Source organism: Athene cunicularia, assembly GCF_003259725.1.
Source record: "Athene cunicularia isolate RWA chromosome 10 unlocalized genomic scaffold, athCun1 chr10_part1, whole genome shotgun sequence".
Classification (NCBI taxonomy): domain Eukaryota; kingdom Metazoa; phylum Chordata; class Aves; order Strigiformes; family Strigidae; genus Athene; species Athene cunicularia.
In genome coordinates this window covers 5,371,218-5,390,466 of record NW_020799112.1, presented here as the reverse complement: position 1 = coordinate 5,390,466, position 19,249 = coordinate 5,371,218, and the positions used below count along the sequence as shown (strand labels likewise).

The window sequence follows — 19,249 nt, the reverse complement described above, 5'->3', positions numbered from 1 at the left end:
CTGCTGCCGGCGCTGCCGCGGCCATCTTGTGGCAGGCGGCACCGCTGCCGGGCGGGGGCAGGGCGCGCTGCCGGCCCTGTCCCTCCTCGCCGGGGGATGAAGTGTGCCCAAGGCCTCTCCGCGCTGCGGGCTCTGCTCTGACTCCATGTTCTTCACTAAGGTGTGACCCTGACCACGTGTTGAGTGCCTCGAGCGGTAGCTCCCGTCCAGGGTGTGCAGAGGCGTCTGGGCAAGGCTCTGCCTGGTGCCTCGTCCCTGAGGGATGTTGGGGATGTGTGTGAGGGCTGAGGTGTCCCGCAAAGGTTGCTCTATTTATCAGCTTCCCTCTTCTCCCTGGGCTTCCACTTCCCCTGGATCAAACTTTCAATTTGTTAACACGTGGGCAGACCTGCAAAACCTTTTTTCTGATCAGGCTTCCCGATGTGGTAAAGTGTGGAATTCAAAAAGTGATGGAAGCCCATTTGCTTGTAGTGTTACAAGAAAAGGTGATCCCCTTCACAGCTTTACAGATGGAGAAACTAAGAGGGAAGTGACAATTGTGGCACGAAGCAAAATGTTCATAGCAACCAGTCCTGTAAATAAAGCCCTGAGCATGATACACAAAGAGTAATAATACTGAGATGATTCAGAATTATGTCCAAGCCCACCAACAAATGAGTTGCTTTAGTTTGCTTGCAGATCAGTTTTAAGGACATTATTTGCTTTTAATTCTGCTCTTTTTGGTTTGTATATCTCAGAGAAGTGGAAAAGTTTCTATCTCCCTCCTGGATCCACTCGGAGCCTAGTCCTGGAGGTAGCCTCATAAGGAGTAATCTTACTTCAAAAGCCAAGCATGGTAACAGTTACATAGCCAAACAATTAGAAGACTTACATTGTGAAAATGGCAGGTTAAGTCCCACTTCAGTCTGTATCTCTAAAACCTGCCGTGTCTGGTTGGGATTTTTTTGCTTTCCTTTTAAATGGTGCTGGTTCCTACATGCGATCTTTCTACTTCCATGACATAAACATGAACATCAGGAAACAATTTGTCACTGTGACGGTGACCAGCACTGGCACAGGTTCCCCAGAGAGGTTGTGGAGTCACCATCCTTGGTGGTCAGAAGCCAACCGGACATGGTCCAGGGCAACTGGCTCTAGGTGGTCCTGCTTGTGACCTCTGGAGGTTCCTGCCAACCTCAACCATTCTGTAATTCTGTGAAAAAAACCACACCACCACCTTATAAGCTACAGTTTACCTTTCCTTATGGGTGGACATGGGAGTCCTTGGTTTGTCTCACTTCAGAAGAATTCCTGTGTTTTATATGGAACATAAATAGTTGTTGCCTAACCTGTATCTTGGTGGTTAAGAACTTTCCTGTGAGTGGAAAGATTGGGCAGGAATCATGTCCTGAGGATAAGAAAATTAAATCCGGGTCTTCAATGTCTTGAAGACAGCTTTAGTCATGGAACTGCTGTAGAACAAATGGCACTACTTAGTGCTACAGTTCTAAGAAAGTGATCACTTTCACTACTTTTTTTTGGTAGATTTGGACTGTAGGTGAAGGCTGCTTCCAGATACAGTGCTTCAAAGATGAATGCTAGTATCTGTTTCTGGATTGTGGTCAGGCACATAAATGCTGAGCTGTAAAAGCTCTATGAAGGCTGAAGCATTTCTGGGTAGGTGCAGAAGTGTAATTTTACATGCCTGAAGTCTTAAGACCAAAGTGTACTGCTGACATTCCGGTGCTCCCAATGTTATTAGCACAGCAGAGAGGAGTTGCAACTCTGAATTTTGATGCCTAAATTGTATTAAAATATCAATTTGGATACCTGAATTCTCATTTAGATTTCTTGTATCTTGCACTTGATGCAGTGAACTGTGATTTCAAACAAGGGAGAATCCCTCCCTTCAAGGAGGGAGAGGTAGATTAATCCACATTCATTCTGAAGAGGCTTAAAGCTCCTGATGGCCAAAGGGGAGCTTAAAAGGTGTTCAGGAGTTTTCTTGTTTCCCCACTGCTAAACGTTATCTGATGTATATGCTAAACAACTCTGATATACATGCTTGGAAGCACAGCCTACTTTTGTAATGGCGCATTGTTTAAGGAATAAACCTAATAAACCACAATTTAGAAAATCAATATGCTATTGACAAAAAATTAAGACAGATCTTTCCATTAGAAGCTGAAGTTTTATTACAGGATAACAGTACATAAAGCACATCTAAAATCGATGTGTTCAATGCACTTAATAAAGGTAATGTAATATTAAAGGTACAGTTTCTAAGTACAATATAACAACATTCATATTAGAATGAAAATTGGAGTATTTAAAAGACAACATTAAATCTCTTATTTTTACAGTCATATTTACAAAATGAATCAAAATACTTTTTTCGGGACTGAGTAAAATAACAAACTTGAATATAAGCAGGCTATCGTAAGAGTGAGTTGGAAAGGTCCATGAAAGTGAAAAGTTAAGTGATTGGGTAAAGATCATTAGCAAAGGTTTAGTACAATACCACTTTAGTATTCCTCTTGATGGCTTACATTTCATTGTAGCTAGAAAAGGAATTTATACATACTGTACACATAACAGACAGCATATATTTACATGTACAGTATAATTGCATTTTAACTTGTGTGTATTTACAGAAATTTGAGCATATCACTCAACGAGGTTTTTGAAGTCTATGTGCTTAATCTTCAAACTGATGTGTATTTGTAATCAGCATTTATTCTGGTCTCGTTACATTGAAAATTTAGTAAACAGGGAGAATATATGTTAACCAAATGGTTTTGCATAAATATATCAAACTATTAAAACAATAGGGAGAATATGTTCCTGGCATTATGTATAGGTTAGTACGTACAAATTTAAGAGCGAGTCCTTTTCTCTTTGAAAGTATCAAAAGGTGACTTAAATCAACAAGGGAAAATAAAATTGTCATGGCTTATATTTAAATAAGATTGTAGCTTCAAGAGGTTTTTATAATTGTCCTGATAGTGTTTGCAATTAAACATTCCACTTATGAAAATATACCCACATTGCAGTAAAGTTTGTATTTATTTTTAGGACAACAGTATGTTTGCTGTTTAAAAAAAATTATTTATATATATATATTCCTTGGACTGAGGGTATAAAAGCAGTGCATGGAAGCCAAGAACCATGGCTTTAAAATTCACTACCTTCTATTATCAAAAAGTGCAGTAAACAGAAACATCGTATTTAATAAATTGCTCAAAAATCTTTGCTAAAGATCTTATAAATTCAGTAATATTACAGAAAAATTCTAATAAATATTTAAAAGGTTAATTACCTCCTTAGTTAGATATTTGATATCCATCAGTTTCTAAGAATTAACATGAAAAAAAAATCTAGAATGAAAGGAACAGGGGATAGGAATACTTTTAAGGGTACATGACTATGTAAATTAAGGAATACATGAAAAATAAAAACAAAACCCCCAGACCTGACAAAACGTTGCAAATTCCACTTCTTAATTAATTTTAGTTGCTAATGGCTGTCATTGGATATGTATGAATGATTTATAAAGCATATCCAAGGACTGAATTTAGCCATCCATCTATTGTGGAAGATTTACAGAAAATTCCTATTTACAGTAACTGGAGTTAAGTGTGTAGGCGTGGCCTAGTAACATCCGCAGTTTGAGTGTGTACAGATCCTATTTAAAGTGAAGAGGGAGGAAGGCACCCAGCAGAATTACATCTATAAATATCAGATGCAATGACAGGATAGAACTCTCCCAACAAGCCAAATAACTACCTCCCTTTCAGACAGACAGCATATTGTAATTACTTTATACTGGCAGATTAGATGTTTTTCTTCTTTCTGATACAATACAGGCAGACTGTTTTTAGTAACCAAAAGGATAACAAGCTGGACAGAACAGTTTTATTAACGTTAATAATTAATAATGTTAACAATGTAGAAAAAAATTTCTACATTTGATATCAAGTATCTGTACCGGTGAAGTAATTTTCTCCTTATTAAATATACTATAGAATAATTTATATAATGACACTATGCATTTAAAGAGAAAACCATGTCCCAAATCTTGTACTCTGATACAGGTACTTGTTGGGCATATGTTGGTGTATATATATATATACACAAATATATATATATTTATATATAGTTATACTCAGTGAAATTAACAAGACCCAAAGGTGGTATTGTCTAGGAATAAAAGGGGTTTGTTTGCTTTTGTTCACAAAAGTAACTTATCTAGCACCACACATCAGAAAAACACAAAAATAGCACACTCTAGTTCTAAACAGCTATGTCTAAAATAGATTATATAGTAAAACAGATATTATACAGCATAATGTGGTATTTGATAAACAGATAAATATTTGCACTATGTAGGCTGTTTATAGTATAACTTTATCTATACAGAATGAAAGCAAAAAGTTAACTGTATAGAGGTGAGCAGAACAACATTAAATATATTATGACTCCAAAGCAGAGACAAAGTTAGAGTTGAAAGAATAGAGCAAGATAAAATGTTTACAGGCCATTACAAGTCCTTAAATTAGTAGTAAAATAAGGAATCAGTTGCTCAAGTTTAAGAAAGCAGTAAACAAGAGATTGCATTTACATGCAGATGTCTAAAACTTGTATTTCTTTTAAATCTATGCACAAAAAGTCATTTGTTTTTATTGCTTGACATTCAGTTATGGCTAGAGTATTTTTAACCTTTTTTTTTTGTACTTTGGAAACAAGAATATTGTTAAAGGTGCCATAAAAATGGACAACATTGAAAACAGTTTGCAAATAAACCACCTAACACTGCAGTTCTTTATACATTTTAAAAAGCCTTGTCTGGGGTTTGTCTTATGTTAAATATATTTAATCTGGGAAAATACATTGTAGCTTGAAGCCTCCCATTGGCCCAAACATCCAATACAAAAACACATCTCCAGAAAAGGAGCAGGCAGACAATACAGTTACATATAAAGAAGCAGCCAGCTAATGTCCTAATAGTTCAAATATTCACCACTGTTCTGTATCTTGTTTCTAAATCAATGTAGAAATGAGGAACATTTTGGATTTAGAAAGGTGTACAGTACGTATGCCTTTTTGTGAAATAAAATTCACTGTATTGCTTATGAATTCTCTGCATTAGATATAGATAGCATTACAGATTGCAAGTTCCTGTAAAGTTTGTGCATCTACATTAAGACTTTGTGGGGTAATTTTGGGTAGTGTTTCTCAAACCGAAAGTCACAACCATTTGAAAGTTGCCAAAGTGTTTAGATTATTATCAAAACACTATGTCGGGCAAAAGGTAGCTGGGTTCTGCGTGAAGTGCGGCAGCGCGGTTCTCCAGCGCAGAGCGTGGGCAGCGCTGGCCGCAGGCGGGTGCGCTGCCCGGGGAATGCGTCCCACTTGCTGGATGCAGCTCAGCCCCGCAGCCTGGCGGAGCTGGAAGAGCTGCCTGCCGGCTGCTGGCATGTGCAGTGCCAAGGGACTGACCGAGTACTAGCAGCAACTCAGTTCCTTCGGTCAAGGAGGTGCTACCAGTCCTCACAGCTGTGTTGCACTCCCCGCCCCAGAAAAATAAGTTCATTCAAACACGGAGTGCCCCATGAAGAAATACAGCCCGGAGGGATCGTGCTTTCAGAAAGCTTGAGAAACACTGACTTACAGGAAAACAAGTATACAAAGGACATATGAACACCGAAAACATGCAGATGTTAACAAAAAGGTGTGATGTTACACATCAAGTTCAACAACTTGATTGTGAAGTTCAGCTTGAAGAAGTAAGGAGATTATGAGGGAAGACACACAAATGAGTATTGTGGCAGAAGAAATGAACCTATGAGTATTGATCTGAAGCCTTTATCATGTTTTGTTTCTTATTTGGATAGCCTACTTATTGCTATAAAGTTATTGCTATATTCTACCAATGATAAAGGCAAAAAAAAAAAAAAAAGAAACAGCAACATTACCTACAAAAAAGGTAGAATACAGCTTTTATTTTGATGTTAAAATTCTATTTAGTACCTGAATAAAGTTCCAAAGTATATTATCCTAATGTTATTTATTTTTCCCCTCAAGTCCAGTGACTTAGAATTATTTAGCGAGCTATTATCACAGTACTAGGATTAAAGCACATACTGCAACGATTTTAAAATAAATACTCATTTAAATTTTAAAACTATTCTTTTTGTTGTTGTATTTGGTATCTGTATGCATTTGCCCTCATTTCCACCAAAAGATTTACTGACAGGAATATTTAAGCATAAAGAAAATAGGATGTTAATATTCAAACATATTCACGGCTGAAACTTTAAAAGTAAAAAATACTAGTATTAATAATGAAAAAAATAATTCTAATAGTTATATTTCTCCAGCTAAGGAAAATAAGGATGTTTCTTCTGTGCAATCTGAATCAGCTAGCACAGGTAGAATTTCATATACTGAATACTCAAGAAAATTGCTTATTATTTTGGATATTGGATAGTAAATGCTGTTTCTGACATTTATATTTAGAAATTTATCTACATTGGGGAGTTCAGGAATGTGAAGAGAAAAATTATACCTTGTTTGCACAGCTTATACTGTGCAACCTGTTTTGTTAATCCAGTACAGACTGGGGAATGTCTATGCCAATCTAAAAAAAGGTATTGTAACATTTGGATCACCCCGCTACATAGATAAAACATCTTCTAGATTTACATATTAACAGTATGTTTAATTGAGATGCAAGTATGTAAAGAATAGGTTGTATTTTGAATCAGCAATAGGAATTTTCTTCTACTGAAGATGCCAGAACACAAACTGATCAAGAGGTCGTACTTGCTAAGCAGCTGTCTGCCTTGGAAGGCCACTCCAAGCTAAACTCGACCATCAACTTGTAAAATCGTAAGATTTCCCTATTTATTAAGCAACCTGAAGTGAACAACTAGAAGCCACAGACCCAGTGAAAAACTCCTCAATGATACTGGAAAGCTGATGCTTTTTGCAGGAAGACAAGACATGCTTAAAGGAGAAATTCACTCTCTTCTCAATCTAACCAAAGTCTTGAAATCTTGCTCAGTGTGTTTGTAGTTGCTTATTTACTTTTCTACTTGTATTTTCAAAAGAACGTGAAGCCATAAAACAAGGCTAACTGGAACAGGCTTCCAGAATCCTACAGTTTGGCACTTGGAAACTTCCTAGACATTGTTGGTTTTGGTGCCATTGTAATCACTTGGAATTGCTGTATTTGGTGTACTAGATACAAAGATGTCTTCAGCCTCAGGGTTTCTTCCCAGTCCAGTTTATTGCTTTACATGAAGCATATGCAACAATGTGAGACAACATCGAAGTGTTCTGGAATTCCTGCGGATCTGTGTTCCTTTCTATGCGACTTCACTGCTGAAACCTAATCATTACCTTTTCATTCTTACTGGACTAACATATACTGATTTGTTTTCTTTGACAATAATTTAAGCACTGAGAACCCATTTTCTATTGCAAAACACTGAAATTCAGCTGGAAAAATAGTCCTATCATCATGAAAATGTCCAGAGGGTATTGAAATTAATTTCAATCATTTATTTAATGGGTCAGAATTAATTTATTTTCTAAACTACAACTGCTAAGTCTTTGTACTATTTGGAGTACTTTTCTTTTGAACAAAATAAAGACCAAAGAGCAGTTATACTGCAGAACTGAGTAAGAGAATGAGGCACGCATAGAGCATTTAGTTAGAAAAAAAAATCCAGTTCTCTTGTGCCTGGGGGGGAGGGAGAAGGGAAGAAAATACTAGCGTATTTTGTAAAAAGTAATTTGTTCCACCAGTAGTACTGGCAACCCTGTTGAAGAGTTTTAGAAGATCCCTGAGCACATTAGTTTCTGACTCTTAACCCCAGCTCCAAAATGATAGGGCTTCTGTTGTTGGTAACGAGATGGATTGTCATTCACAGTTAAGTCAATCATAAGGTGCTTATCTATTTACCCTTTTTTTCACCAATCAGCACAAAGAACTGTCAGAAAATAACTTTTATTTTTCTTTTTTAAATAATAAAAGGGCACAAAATTTAAACAGTCAATGTTTTGTGACAGTGGTTTAGGATTATTATCTGGCTGCCCCTCAACAACAGACAAGTGATTCAATCGACATTCCTTAGAAAAAAAAAAAAAGGCAAAAAAAAAAGAAAAGAAAAATCCTGTACAAATATGTATTTTTCCCTGAGGGATCAAGGTTACACCCGCAAGTGCTCTATGTACATATTGCACTGTAGAGGAATGAAGAACATGTGCAAAAAAAGCAACAATGATTGAAGCTTACTAATCAAACCTTTTAATCATGACTGCTATGTCATCTTGCATTTTGGAATGTTGGAACACAGCTATTCCTTTAATCTAAAATGTAAAAAACAAAAAAAAGAAAAAGAAAAAACACACCTCTACTATGGCACATTCAATGAAATAAAAAGTTTTCCAAAGACAAATAGACAAATTCCATCAAGAAAATAATACAAAGTTCGTTCGTTTGTTTTTTTTTTTGTTTTTTAGAAAAATTACATTACTTTCTTTCATTGTTTCACATTACAAAATCTTTTTTTTTACTGTTTACACAAATCACATTTTATTGCAGGAATATTTCAAGTGCCATCAAACATTTATAGAAGGGTTAAAAAAATAGAAGTCTCTCTAAAGTGGTCCAGACAAGGCTTTGTATAGAATAAATCTTTTTTCCACCTTCTATTTTTGACTTAAGTATTTTGAATACATTTTCTTTATTCCATTGACACTTAACAGCCTAGAAGCAGCCACTCACACGTACCCACGCATATATTCATGTGTGCACACAAATGTACTCTCTCTCACACACACACGTGCGCATACACACACAGATATCTTGGTATCCATACTAAGATAAGCTTTAATAAAGAACAACCAAACTTAAAAACAGCCTCCCTTTTTACCTAATCCCATCGTTTTTAAAAGATCAAACAATGCTGGAGATGTTGGAAGCATATTAGGGTGGTTCAAATAACAGTATAGTATCTCTTTCCTAGAAAGCCAGAAAACATCTCTCTGGATAGATTTAACATCCAATGAAAATCTCTTTGCAGACTTTAAAGAACAGGTCATTCAAACCCAATATATTATTCCTTTGTTTTCACCTGTCCTCATGTTTTGTTTTTTTTTTTTGCAGTGAACTGGGACGATTATGAAAATACTCATGGAGTATCCATTGACCTCAAGTATGTTTTTTAACTGAATATTTGGTTGATCATCTGATACCAGGCCATAGACCCAGAGGTTCTGCAGAGCACATTTCCTCTGCTGTGCTGGGTTCTTATTTGGCCATTGCTCTGAGCAGCCATCCTGATGCTAGTCTATGTTTCCTTTCATAAAAGCCTTCTTGGCAACAGAAGTCTTATCAGTACATTTGCCATGCTGTATCCCTTTTTTCCCCTCTCTATGAAAAGCAAAACAAGAAAAAAAAATTCTATTGCCAAGTGGCTGTTAACTGTGATCAGGAAAGCAGAGTTACTTGGGGTATGTACAGACAGCCTGATTTAACAAGGTGCCAGTCCACAGGAGCTTCCACGGACAAAACCGACAGCTCTTTCTGGCCTGGAAGATCACGTCACAAGCTGTTTTCAGATGCAAAGGGCTTTCAGCTAAGGCCCTATCTGGAACCTTTTTTATGGTTATGTATTTTATTAGTAAATGCTCCAGAAATCTGTGTGTTGTCAATGACTTATGGGTGTAAATACGCTGAACTAGATACCAAACAAAACTCTTGGCATCTAGATGCCTGGTAAAGTACTAATACTCATCTGGAAAAGGTAAGAAAAGGACGTGACTGAAAATTAATTCCGAAATATTTTGCCTGGTAGTCTACTTGTTGTCAGAAGTAGGAGTTGTATCTCGCTCTCTAAAAAAGTATGGGTCTTAATTCATTATTCATTAGTTGACACTGAAATTAAGTTTAGTTGATCTTTACACGACTAGCACCTAAGGCTGGTCACATTCAGAAAACATTTGTTAGTTAAAAGGGTTGCTTTAAAAATAGGAACACACATTAGAATGAAAGTACCATATCATGCCAGTTACTCCAATAAAGTAAACAATGATTCTAGGGAAAGTGTTTCAGTGAGACTGGAGAGAGCACGTGCTGGGCCGCCTCTTCGGGAGCAGGCCGGATGGAGCAGTTAAAGGACGGCTCTATGGACTTTTTCCAGGAGCCCTCTCATGCCTCCATCCCAGTGCTACTGGAGGTGCAGGTCTTCCCCTCCCTTACCTGGGGCATACTGCTTTGAAGAGGAAGCATGTTGTTCATTTCCCCCTCCTTTCAAACCAGAGAGGTGAGTGATAGCTGTACGCTTCCCTGATGTGGCAGACTAAAATTTTTCATAGGTGTCACAGCTAAATGTCTCAATTTGACCCCAAAGGAAACCTGTTCAAATAGCAGAATAAACCTCTATTTTGCTAATAGTAACCCACAGACCTAATTCTCCTTTTTAAAATAGCTAGGCTTCAGTGTGCTTCTATTCCCTTTTGTTACTTCTCAATGACTTATATATGCAAAAGATTGTTTATCCTTGAGAATTAAAGCAGTGGAGCATATTCTGTCTCATTCCTTTTTCTTTTAAAGTTCCTAGCTTTTTCTTATGTACTTCATCAGAAACTCCATTTGTGTAGATCTGCAAGGCATCCACTTATACATCTTCATCTCATCCACATCAATTATGCACCTCTGGCTCAAACAGCCACAGTTTAGTTTGTGATGTCACTTATTATGAATCTGGTTCCTTCAGAACCAGGTTTACTTGCCAAATTTGCTCAGAGACAATATTCTTCATATAGGGAATGAATGGTAATTATAATGATAAAGGCCGCAAGATTTGGCTTATTGGTTGGTTATGCAGTATCACAATTTCAGCATTACAGAATGCAGTTTATGATATTAATGATTTCCAGGTATTATACAGAGTACAAAACTGCTTTCTAGCAACAGTATGCCTTTACTTTGTTAGTCTATCCTCATCTGATAAAGTGCATCTTTTTAAATAATGAGAGCAATGGACTTCTCTGTTCAGCTACCTGAAATTGAACTGCTGGATGCTGGAAGGACATGGGTCAGTGTCTCATCTTACTGAAGTCAAAGACAAACCCCTATGGATTTTGATAGGCTAGAATTTGAAGGCATTGTTTACAATATGGAGTACAAAAGTATGTAATATTATGTATAAAAATTACTTTTCCACATCCATGTCATACACACATACTTTTACTGTAGATACAGACTTGAATAAATACCTTCAAACCTGGATTTATGGTGGGCAGAAATATACTTTATTCATTAGCCTGATTTTGAAGGATGCTGTGTCACTCATTTGTAAATGATCTGTAATTGCTTAGTTTAACTTTGACCATGGAAACTCAGCACCTTTGAAAATGAGGCTTTTGACTTGTGCACCTAAGTTTAAATTTAGGCATGTAACTTTTAACATCCAGGTTTGAAAGATTTCGAAATAAAAGTACCTTTGATTTTAACAGCGGAAAAAGTTGATTTTAATTTAGAAAATTGTCGTTATTTTCAGCTCTTTAAAAAAATCTGTAACCATTTCAGGATATGACCAGCCTCTCTTTAAAAGTAACATGGAAAACAGCAGCATAAATACCTCCCAATGTACCAGTACCTGCCAAACCTTTTTCAGTTAAACTTGAATTTCTGGTGCACATGCAACACAACAATGAACACGCTAGCATTTAATTTAAAGAAAAAGGTGCAAAATGAAAGTGCCTTATCAATTCAACAAGAAAAGCTATACCAGTAACTACATTTTATATTAATTAAAACAATATATAAACAATATCTCTTTTGCTATATATAGTCTTCATGCCCATTTACCCTGTAATATATTATAATGCTATTGTTGCTATTGCTATGGACCCTTTTCATGCCGTTCTGTCTACTGGCAAACAGTGGTAGGTGAAAAAAATCGTCCTTCATGAAACAATGAGCAAGTTGTGCAAACTGATGCTGAAATCTCTGCAATGCACACCAGTCGCTGATTACTAGGTGGACTCTCTGTTCTGATCAACAAATTGATTGTTCTGTCAAAAGTCTGGGCAGTAAACTACAAGAGAAAACAACCTTCTGACATTAGTACCCTCAGTCTGTGTAAACAGAGGTCAAGGATTGAGAAGTTGAGACAGAAAAAGGGTCCATATTTGTAGGCATAATGGAAATCATATGCATGAGAAAAACAAGTTCAACTTTGTTTCATTGTTTCCCATCCTTCGCCTGACCCCGACCGCCAAGAGATGTGCAGTGTGTTGGCTCCCTAGGTCTGTGCAGGGCCATATAAAGTGTCTCGGTTTTCTTTTTTTTTTTTTTCTTTTTTTTTTCCTTTCTTTTGTTTTAATGTTTGTACTTCAGACATTCTAGAAGTGCTTAGGTGATACGTTTACCCATCAATTTGCATCGCTGGCTCAAATTCTGAAGTGAACAACTCCTTGTAAAGTGGAGGAAAATGAAGTCGTACAATGTCTGGGTATATTGCTTTAAATGCCATAAGCTTTTCTGTATGTCGTCCACACAGTGCTCTTAAAGTAGACACTTTGCATATTAACTGTAAAAAAATGAACAGAAGTCATATGGTCATATATGGAACCAGGGCTCCCAATCTTGCTCTTAGGTTTAAACCTCTCCCAAACACTTTGAGTCCACTTCAGTTGTTTACTTTAACAATGACATTTTGGATGTCTAGTCATGGATGTTTGTTATATTAGATTAAAAAAAAAAAAAAAAGGAAGCTACTAAAAACCTATTTAAATCATGAATTAGAGCTATTTGTGAAAGATTCTTTAAGTTCCTAGGAAAATGCATCATTAGGTTTTCTCACTTGCCTATGAAGCACTGGATTGGTCTAGAAGTATTTCCTGGCTGGATCTTCATTCATACAACTTAAGTCATTCTCTTGAAAGAAGACAGTCCTGACTACTTTCAAGCCCACTGTGAATATTACATAGGGAACTGGCACTAGATTAGGCTTTTTTAATTTATACCAAATAAGGTAAAAAGGAACAGACCAGAAGAATCTTTACTTCAGAAATATCACTAGGGTACTCTCTGAACTGAGTACATTTACTGAGTACATTATTTGTAATAAAGCACATGGAAGAAGCTTTCTTCCAACAAAGGTATCCAAAGTATACACTGGGAAAAGAATTATATGAGCTAGTATTTGAAATGAAGACAGTCTGCAAAGCTTGGGCAGGACCATCCTGCTTCTATTGTAATGAATTCTATGGTGTGAAACTAAGCATAAGCTTTCTGGCTGTATAGAGTTCTAAAGGATGTACTTCTGTAAGGCATTGCTTATCCTTCCCCAGGATCTTCAGATAATAAATAAATATTTGAAAAATTATGTGAAGATACTTCAGATTAGCATAATGGTATGTAGTATCTCTTTTCCCTAGGCATGAGTTTTTGGAAGAACTGCTCAGAAAAAAAAGCTCTGTGGTGAACTTCTCATGGAAGACTGAAAAACAAAGATAGTTTGGGTATTGTATGTTTTAACAACTTGATTGTCATGCAGGCAGAGATTTCACAAGGATTAAGGCATGCCTGTTGTAGAACTGAAACAGTATTCTGTGTGGCAGAAATGTTGTGTAGGAGAAATAAGATAAAAACCTTTGAAATAATCACTTTTCATGAAGTCAACATCAATACACTTCTTTTCACACAATTATCAACTCTGTTCCCTAGCATACTCATCTCACCTCTTCTGGTTTTTAGTAAATAGTTTCAGCTAAGCACCTTGATTTTGAACAGAGAATTCTGGGTTTGTAAATAACAAATTAACTACGTAAAAGCTCTTACACCATAATTAGGATACCCTTCATAAGAAAACATACTTTCACAGTCCTGTGAATGTGAATGTGACCATTCTTACCTTTGTTAGAATTCCATCTTCTCGGTGGTTCTTCTGTAGGACATGCTGAAGTGCTAGCTGGATCTTCTGTTGGAGTTTTTCAATTTTTACTTTCTCCTGAAGCCATGAGCGATCTAAATATAAATGGAGTTAACACCTCTAGTACTGCACATATTCATCACAGTGCAACAGGAAGTACTAAGTCTGTTACAGATTCATCTTTCTTGTTTGCAACCTTCCTTCCACTTCTTATATACTCTCATATAGAAAATGAGTTTCAAAATTAATAGGCTTTGGAGTATATTTATTACATGCATTTAAAATTACTTTTATAAAGCCCTTAATTAGAAGAATGCAGCATATCTGAGTAAGATTTATTAATCATTTGCTAACAAGGTCTGTAAAATGCAGGGTATTTATAAAATGAAGCTAGCAACTTTTTAGTGGGAAATGAATCGATCACATAATGAACAAGTAACTGGAGTGGATCTGCTTGCTAAGATCTACAGTGACATATAGAAAAATCAGAAGCAAATACTCAGCTATTAAAAAAAAGTGCTTTTAAACTGCCTAGCAGAAAAGTAGTATTAGCTGCTACACCCTCTGTGGGATAGACCTGTGGGATTCTGTGATTTACATACTAAGACACAGGGATAACATGCTTCCCATCTGGCAAACAGCATGAAAATGTCTTTATGGTAGTCTCTATAAACCCACTGTTGCTAACAGACTCTTCCACCACCACTCCTGAGTCCACTACGCTGCAGTCTAAAAACAGAGCAGTTATTTCCTCGGGTATTATGCCAGACACAAACTGACTTTGTGCACCGATATCTTGTTTCATCCAACCTCATAAGCCTTCCCAGAACCTGAATATTGAGAGTATCTACTTGAGATTATGAAGTTATTTTAGTCATGGGTATGGTAGACCCAGGCTGACTCTCGGGGTGTCTGGCACCATAATTCTCAGCGCACCCAACTTCACAATGGGGACAAGATGCCTAAGCTACCTCACCACCACAGAAACCTAAGCTACCACAGTAAAATGGCAACCCTGCTTAACAGACCTGAGGTGACGCTGGAAGCATTCTGTCATGTGCTTGAGGTAATTCTGCCACAGCTGCAAGCTCACATACACTGAAAGCTGACTATATATATTCAGTGGCTACCTCTTGCCTGTCTCACCTAGATTGACCCAGTGGTCTCACTCAAATGCACTTAAGCTTTTGCAAAGAAGTTGAGTCCTCAGTAAGGTGAAAATTTAGAAAACAAGAGCTTAGATTAGGATTTCCAATTTAACTAATTTATTCCTAGAGTTATAGTTTCAATGTGTTTATTACAAGAGAAATTTTGGTCAAGAAGGAGACACTCAAAAAGACGATGACATTTTACACTGTCCAGTAGTCTTAACATTATCATTAAAAAGACTTCAAAGTAAAAACAACCTCTATCAAATAAACCTAGAGCAAACCTTTATCTCTTACCTGCCGACATTAAAACAAACGCAGAAAACAAAGCTATCTCATCTTCTGTCAGGTGCATAGAACACAAACTTTTTCCAAATTCAAACACAAAACTAATGAAGTCTTCACAACCTGCCAAAAAGAAGGTACAGCTCATGCCACGTTGTTTAAAACTACTTCAGAGCTACAGTTGGTTTATTCTGATGGAGGTGAACAATGGATGTAAAATACTTCATAGAGGAATGGTCTTCTCCTTAAAGACTGTGGAGTGATGGTAGTGAGTTCTCACTCATGCTTGAGCTTATTAACACCATTCGCACGAGTCCCCAGCTCCCACACCCTGGCAGCCAGTATTTTGAAGGTTTTGCACACTATCTTTTCCACATTTGATTCTTTTGGGGTAAATATGGAAAAAAACCAAGCCATTTTCAAGCTCAAAACTAGTTTAGCTTTGTTTCTATTCTAAATGGAACTTTCTCATGTCACTGTGAACTGGAGGTTCAAAATGTGTACTTGAAACGTGCTGATTTTAAGACTGTTGAGCACACAGAAGAGGTGGGGAAAGAGAGGCATACAAGGTACATGCAGGAGCAAAAGGAGAAGCCAAGGACTGAAAGCTTTTCATGCAGAAAAGGAACTCTGTCTCCTTTCATCCATTCTCTTGCTCACACAGGTGTAAGTCAGGTTACGGCTGCTGTTACACATGCTGTTACGTAGGTCGCGTAAGTGGAGCTCTGCTTTGAAGGGGATTGCAACCTGAGGGAAGAGGGCTCTCCTCTGCAGATCTCAGCCCCAGCCCAGCCCACATTGCTGGATGTAGTTGGTAACAGATGAAAGTTACATTTCATTGGAACCCACATCTGATACTGCATTCTCTGAATTGTTTGCACTCAGGCCTCATACCTTGAGGTGTTTTAGGAAGGCAGAGAATACTTCAAGTAATTGTACAGCATTCTCCACTGCTGTACTTTCATTGCCCTCCAAAATGGCTTACATCCCAAATCTATACCCAGTGAAATGCATACTTTTAAAATTAGCAAAAATATACGGAAAAAAATATAAAATTATAAACTGGTGTAATTAAAAAAAAATCAAATTTACAGTATTTTACCTGCAAATAACTGGAGTCTGCCTATCACAATACACTATGAACATCTTAAAAGCAGTAATGTCAGTATATCCAAAATTAGCTTAAAATCTGCTGCCTTTTCCAACAGGGTATATAAAATGTTAACACTAGATATGAAATCTGGGCTTCTGTTCTCAACAAGTGTGTCCAAACTGCTCTACCCCGATCTAAGTGTTGAATTTCAACACCAACAGCCCTTTACTGCACAGAGTTAAGCTGTTTTAACTCCTGAAATCAGCTTGGCCTCAAACAGAGCCAGCATGACTGCTTATAAAATAAGCAGTTAGAGCTTTGGAACTCTTTTATTTGAATACTGTAGCCTGAATTTTTCAAAGCAGCTGTCCCCTTGCTTTTCTGCCTTTTTTTTTTTTTTGTTTTGTTTTGTTTTGTAAGATACAACACTTGACATTTCCTTACCTAAGGACTTGAAAACCTCTGGGCTAGCGTACTTGCCATCAAAGTAGACTGTGTTGTTCTGGGAGTCAAAGGCACGGCACATTCTGATGAACACAACCTCTAAAGACCCTAAAACAGAAACAATGTATATTTGACCATTTAAGTAGAGACTTCAGTTGCAAAGAACAAGTGAGGATTAAAAAATTTCCTGTGCTCTGAAGTCAGTATCGATGGAGCACGGTAGTAGGTTTTTGTGGTGTAACAGAGCATAGTTTGTTTTGCTAGTGGAATTGAAAGAATTCCCATAAACCCCTTTAGAAGTTTTTGCTAAAGCACCTTAGTTAATGCTAATATACTCTAATAATTTTTATTAGAGTAATTGAAGTCTCTGAAGTCAAAGCAGCTCATTTAGATTTATGTTCAAGAAGCTTTGACCACTTTGTCTTGTATTTGTAAACTGCATTACTTCTGCAACACCTTGCATAGAACAATCCAGATTTTTACCTTGACAGGTTATTCACTATTAGTAAGCCAAAATAAAAAAGTTGAATCCAACTTTTCCATTTTTACACACTCATTGCTCCCTCTGTTCATAATGAAGATTTCATATATAGACTTGAACTCGTTCTGTCCAGAGTAACTAAGAAGGTATATTACTTCAGATAGACACGGACAATTTGTAAGGTTTTTCCCTTGTATTATTTTAAATGATTGTTGCACAACATGTATATATGTGTACACAATCACCATATACAGGTAACACCTTCCTCAGCCAAAACTAATAGAAGCAGACTTTAAAACTGATGCACATACCTGCTTTTAAAAGCACAATTTGATCGTTTTGACACAGTTCCATAAAGCCATCAATGCGTTTGGCAAATTCCACTACATACTGTATAGCTTCTGTTATTTTGACTGCGCATAACTGCCACATTACCTCCCTTTGCTGTTTGAGAGAGAAGAAAAATTGGAAAATTACTGATCAAGGTTTGGAAAGCCCATTTTCATAAAGTAAAACTAAGTTAAAAAAAAAAAAAGAGTAATTTCTCTCCAGCACTCCAGGCTACAGCCTGCCTGTAAGACAAGGGCAATTAACCTCAAAGCCAAAGCCTCATGTGCATGAGTGACAGTGCAAACATGTAAGGCTTCTTTGGTGATGTCAGAAGAGATCCAGGTTGGAGTATTTTTATTTCATAAGCCAAAAACATCAGAGTATAACGATCTGGTCATTTCAGTGGGAATTCTATTCTCTGCATCAAAACAAAATGCCAATTTACATGAGCAGTGCATGATCACATTTTTCCTATCAATGTATGTACTGAATGTAAATGAATCTAGCTAGCTCATCTTCATAAGGATACATATGAAGATCATCTTGTATAACAACCTAAAGAAGGCACACAAGTAGTGACTGCTTCATATTTTGATAGTAATTCAGAATGAAATTACCTAAGGAGTGGAAGAAATTATATTTGTAAAGGTTAATTATTTTTTTGTGGAAATGAAAAATATTTTCAGGGTAGTGTGCTTTAATAGTGCTTCCCAAGACAGTTTTTCAAAAGCAGCCATGTGATAGTAGTTTGTGGATGGAAGGCATGTTGGAAATACAAACATCGATGACATACTGCAATACCCATGGGCGTTAGGGAAGCACTGTGCTGCTGTTCTACAGGTGAAACTGAAACACCGAGGGACAGTTGTGGAACAGATCAGGATTACAACCAGGCATTGAAGGCTGGAAATCTGACAGCGTTCTGTGTTTGTAAACTGAAACCAAACACACCCTACAAAATCACAAAAACTGGTTTCAGCTTTTGTTGTTGTTGATCCAGAAGATTACAAATGAAGAAATGAAAATAACATGCCATTTAGGATTGAAAAAGTTTCTCTAATTTCTTATCCTTGTTTATCAATCCTGGACAGACAGATTTTAGGGGTTTGGCTTTGCCTTTTCCTGTACCTGCAAAAATCACAAACGCAAAGGATCTCCTAACCATCTTGCTGCTTTTGCCTCTAGAGTATTATTTTCTTGAAAATACACATAAACATACGTTCCTGACAGTAAACAGAAAGCAGTGAAAAAGTGAATTTTGCAGTGTGTTACGGAAATACCATGCTTTAAAAATAGCATGCCATGGTTTGGCATGCTTTTATACCTTGTTCTGATAGTTCTCGATTTCTTCCTGCAGAAAAGTCTGCCATGTTATCTGCTGTAACTCCTCTCTCAAGTACTGGCAAGTTTCCATGTGTGACTTGGAAATATTCTGTGCAAGATGTTCTAAAAGAAAGACCAGAAAGCGACACACGTTAACAGCGCGAAGCTGCACCTTGGGACGCCACAGAGCGGGCCAGGTCCCGCCCTGTCTCTT

The 19,249-nt window shown here is 37.0% G+C and overlaps 1 protein-coding gene across 2 annotated transcripts in view; it reads right to left on the bottom strand.

The window, feature by feature from the left end:
• Positions 1-2,150: 2,150 nt before the first annotated feature.
• RORA (RAR related orphan receptor A) overlaps positions 2,151-19,249 on the bottom strand; it is a 144,971-nt gene continuing 127,872 nt past the window's right edge. For both annotated transcript variants that reach the window (XM_026856214.1, XM_026856215.1), the window contains exons 6-11: positions 19,037-19,158; positions 17,694-17,826; positions 16,902-17,009; positions 15,377-15,487; positions 13,914-14,026; positions 2,151-12,587 (exon numbers count right to left, since the gene is read on the bottom strand). In XM_026856214.1, the coding sequence (XP_026712015.1) occupies positions 12,423-12,587; positions 13,914-14,026; positions 15,377-15,487; positions 16,902-17,009; positions 17,694-17,826; positions 19,037-19,158 (752 nt within the window). In that variant the 3' untranslated portion in view covers positions 2,151-12,422. The remainder of the gene's footprint in view (positions 12,588-13,913; positions 14,027-15,376; positions 15,488-16,901; positions 17,010-17,693; positions 17,827-19,036; positions 19,159-19,249) is intronic.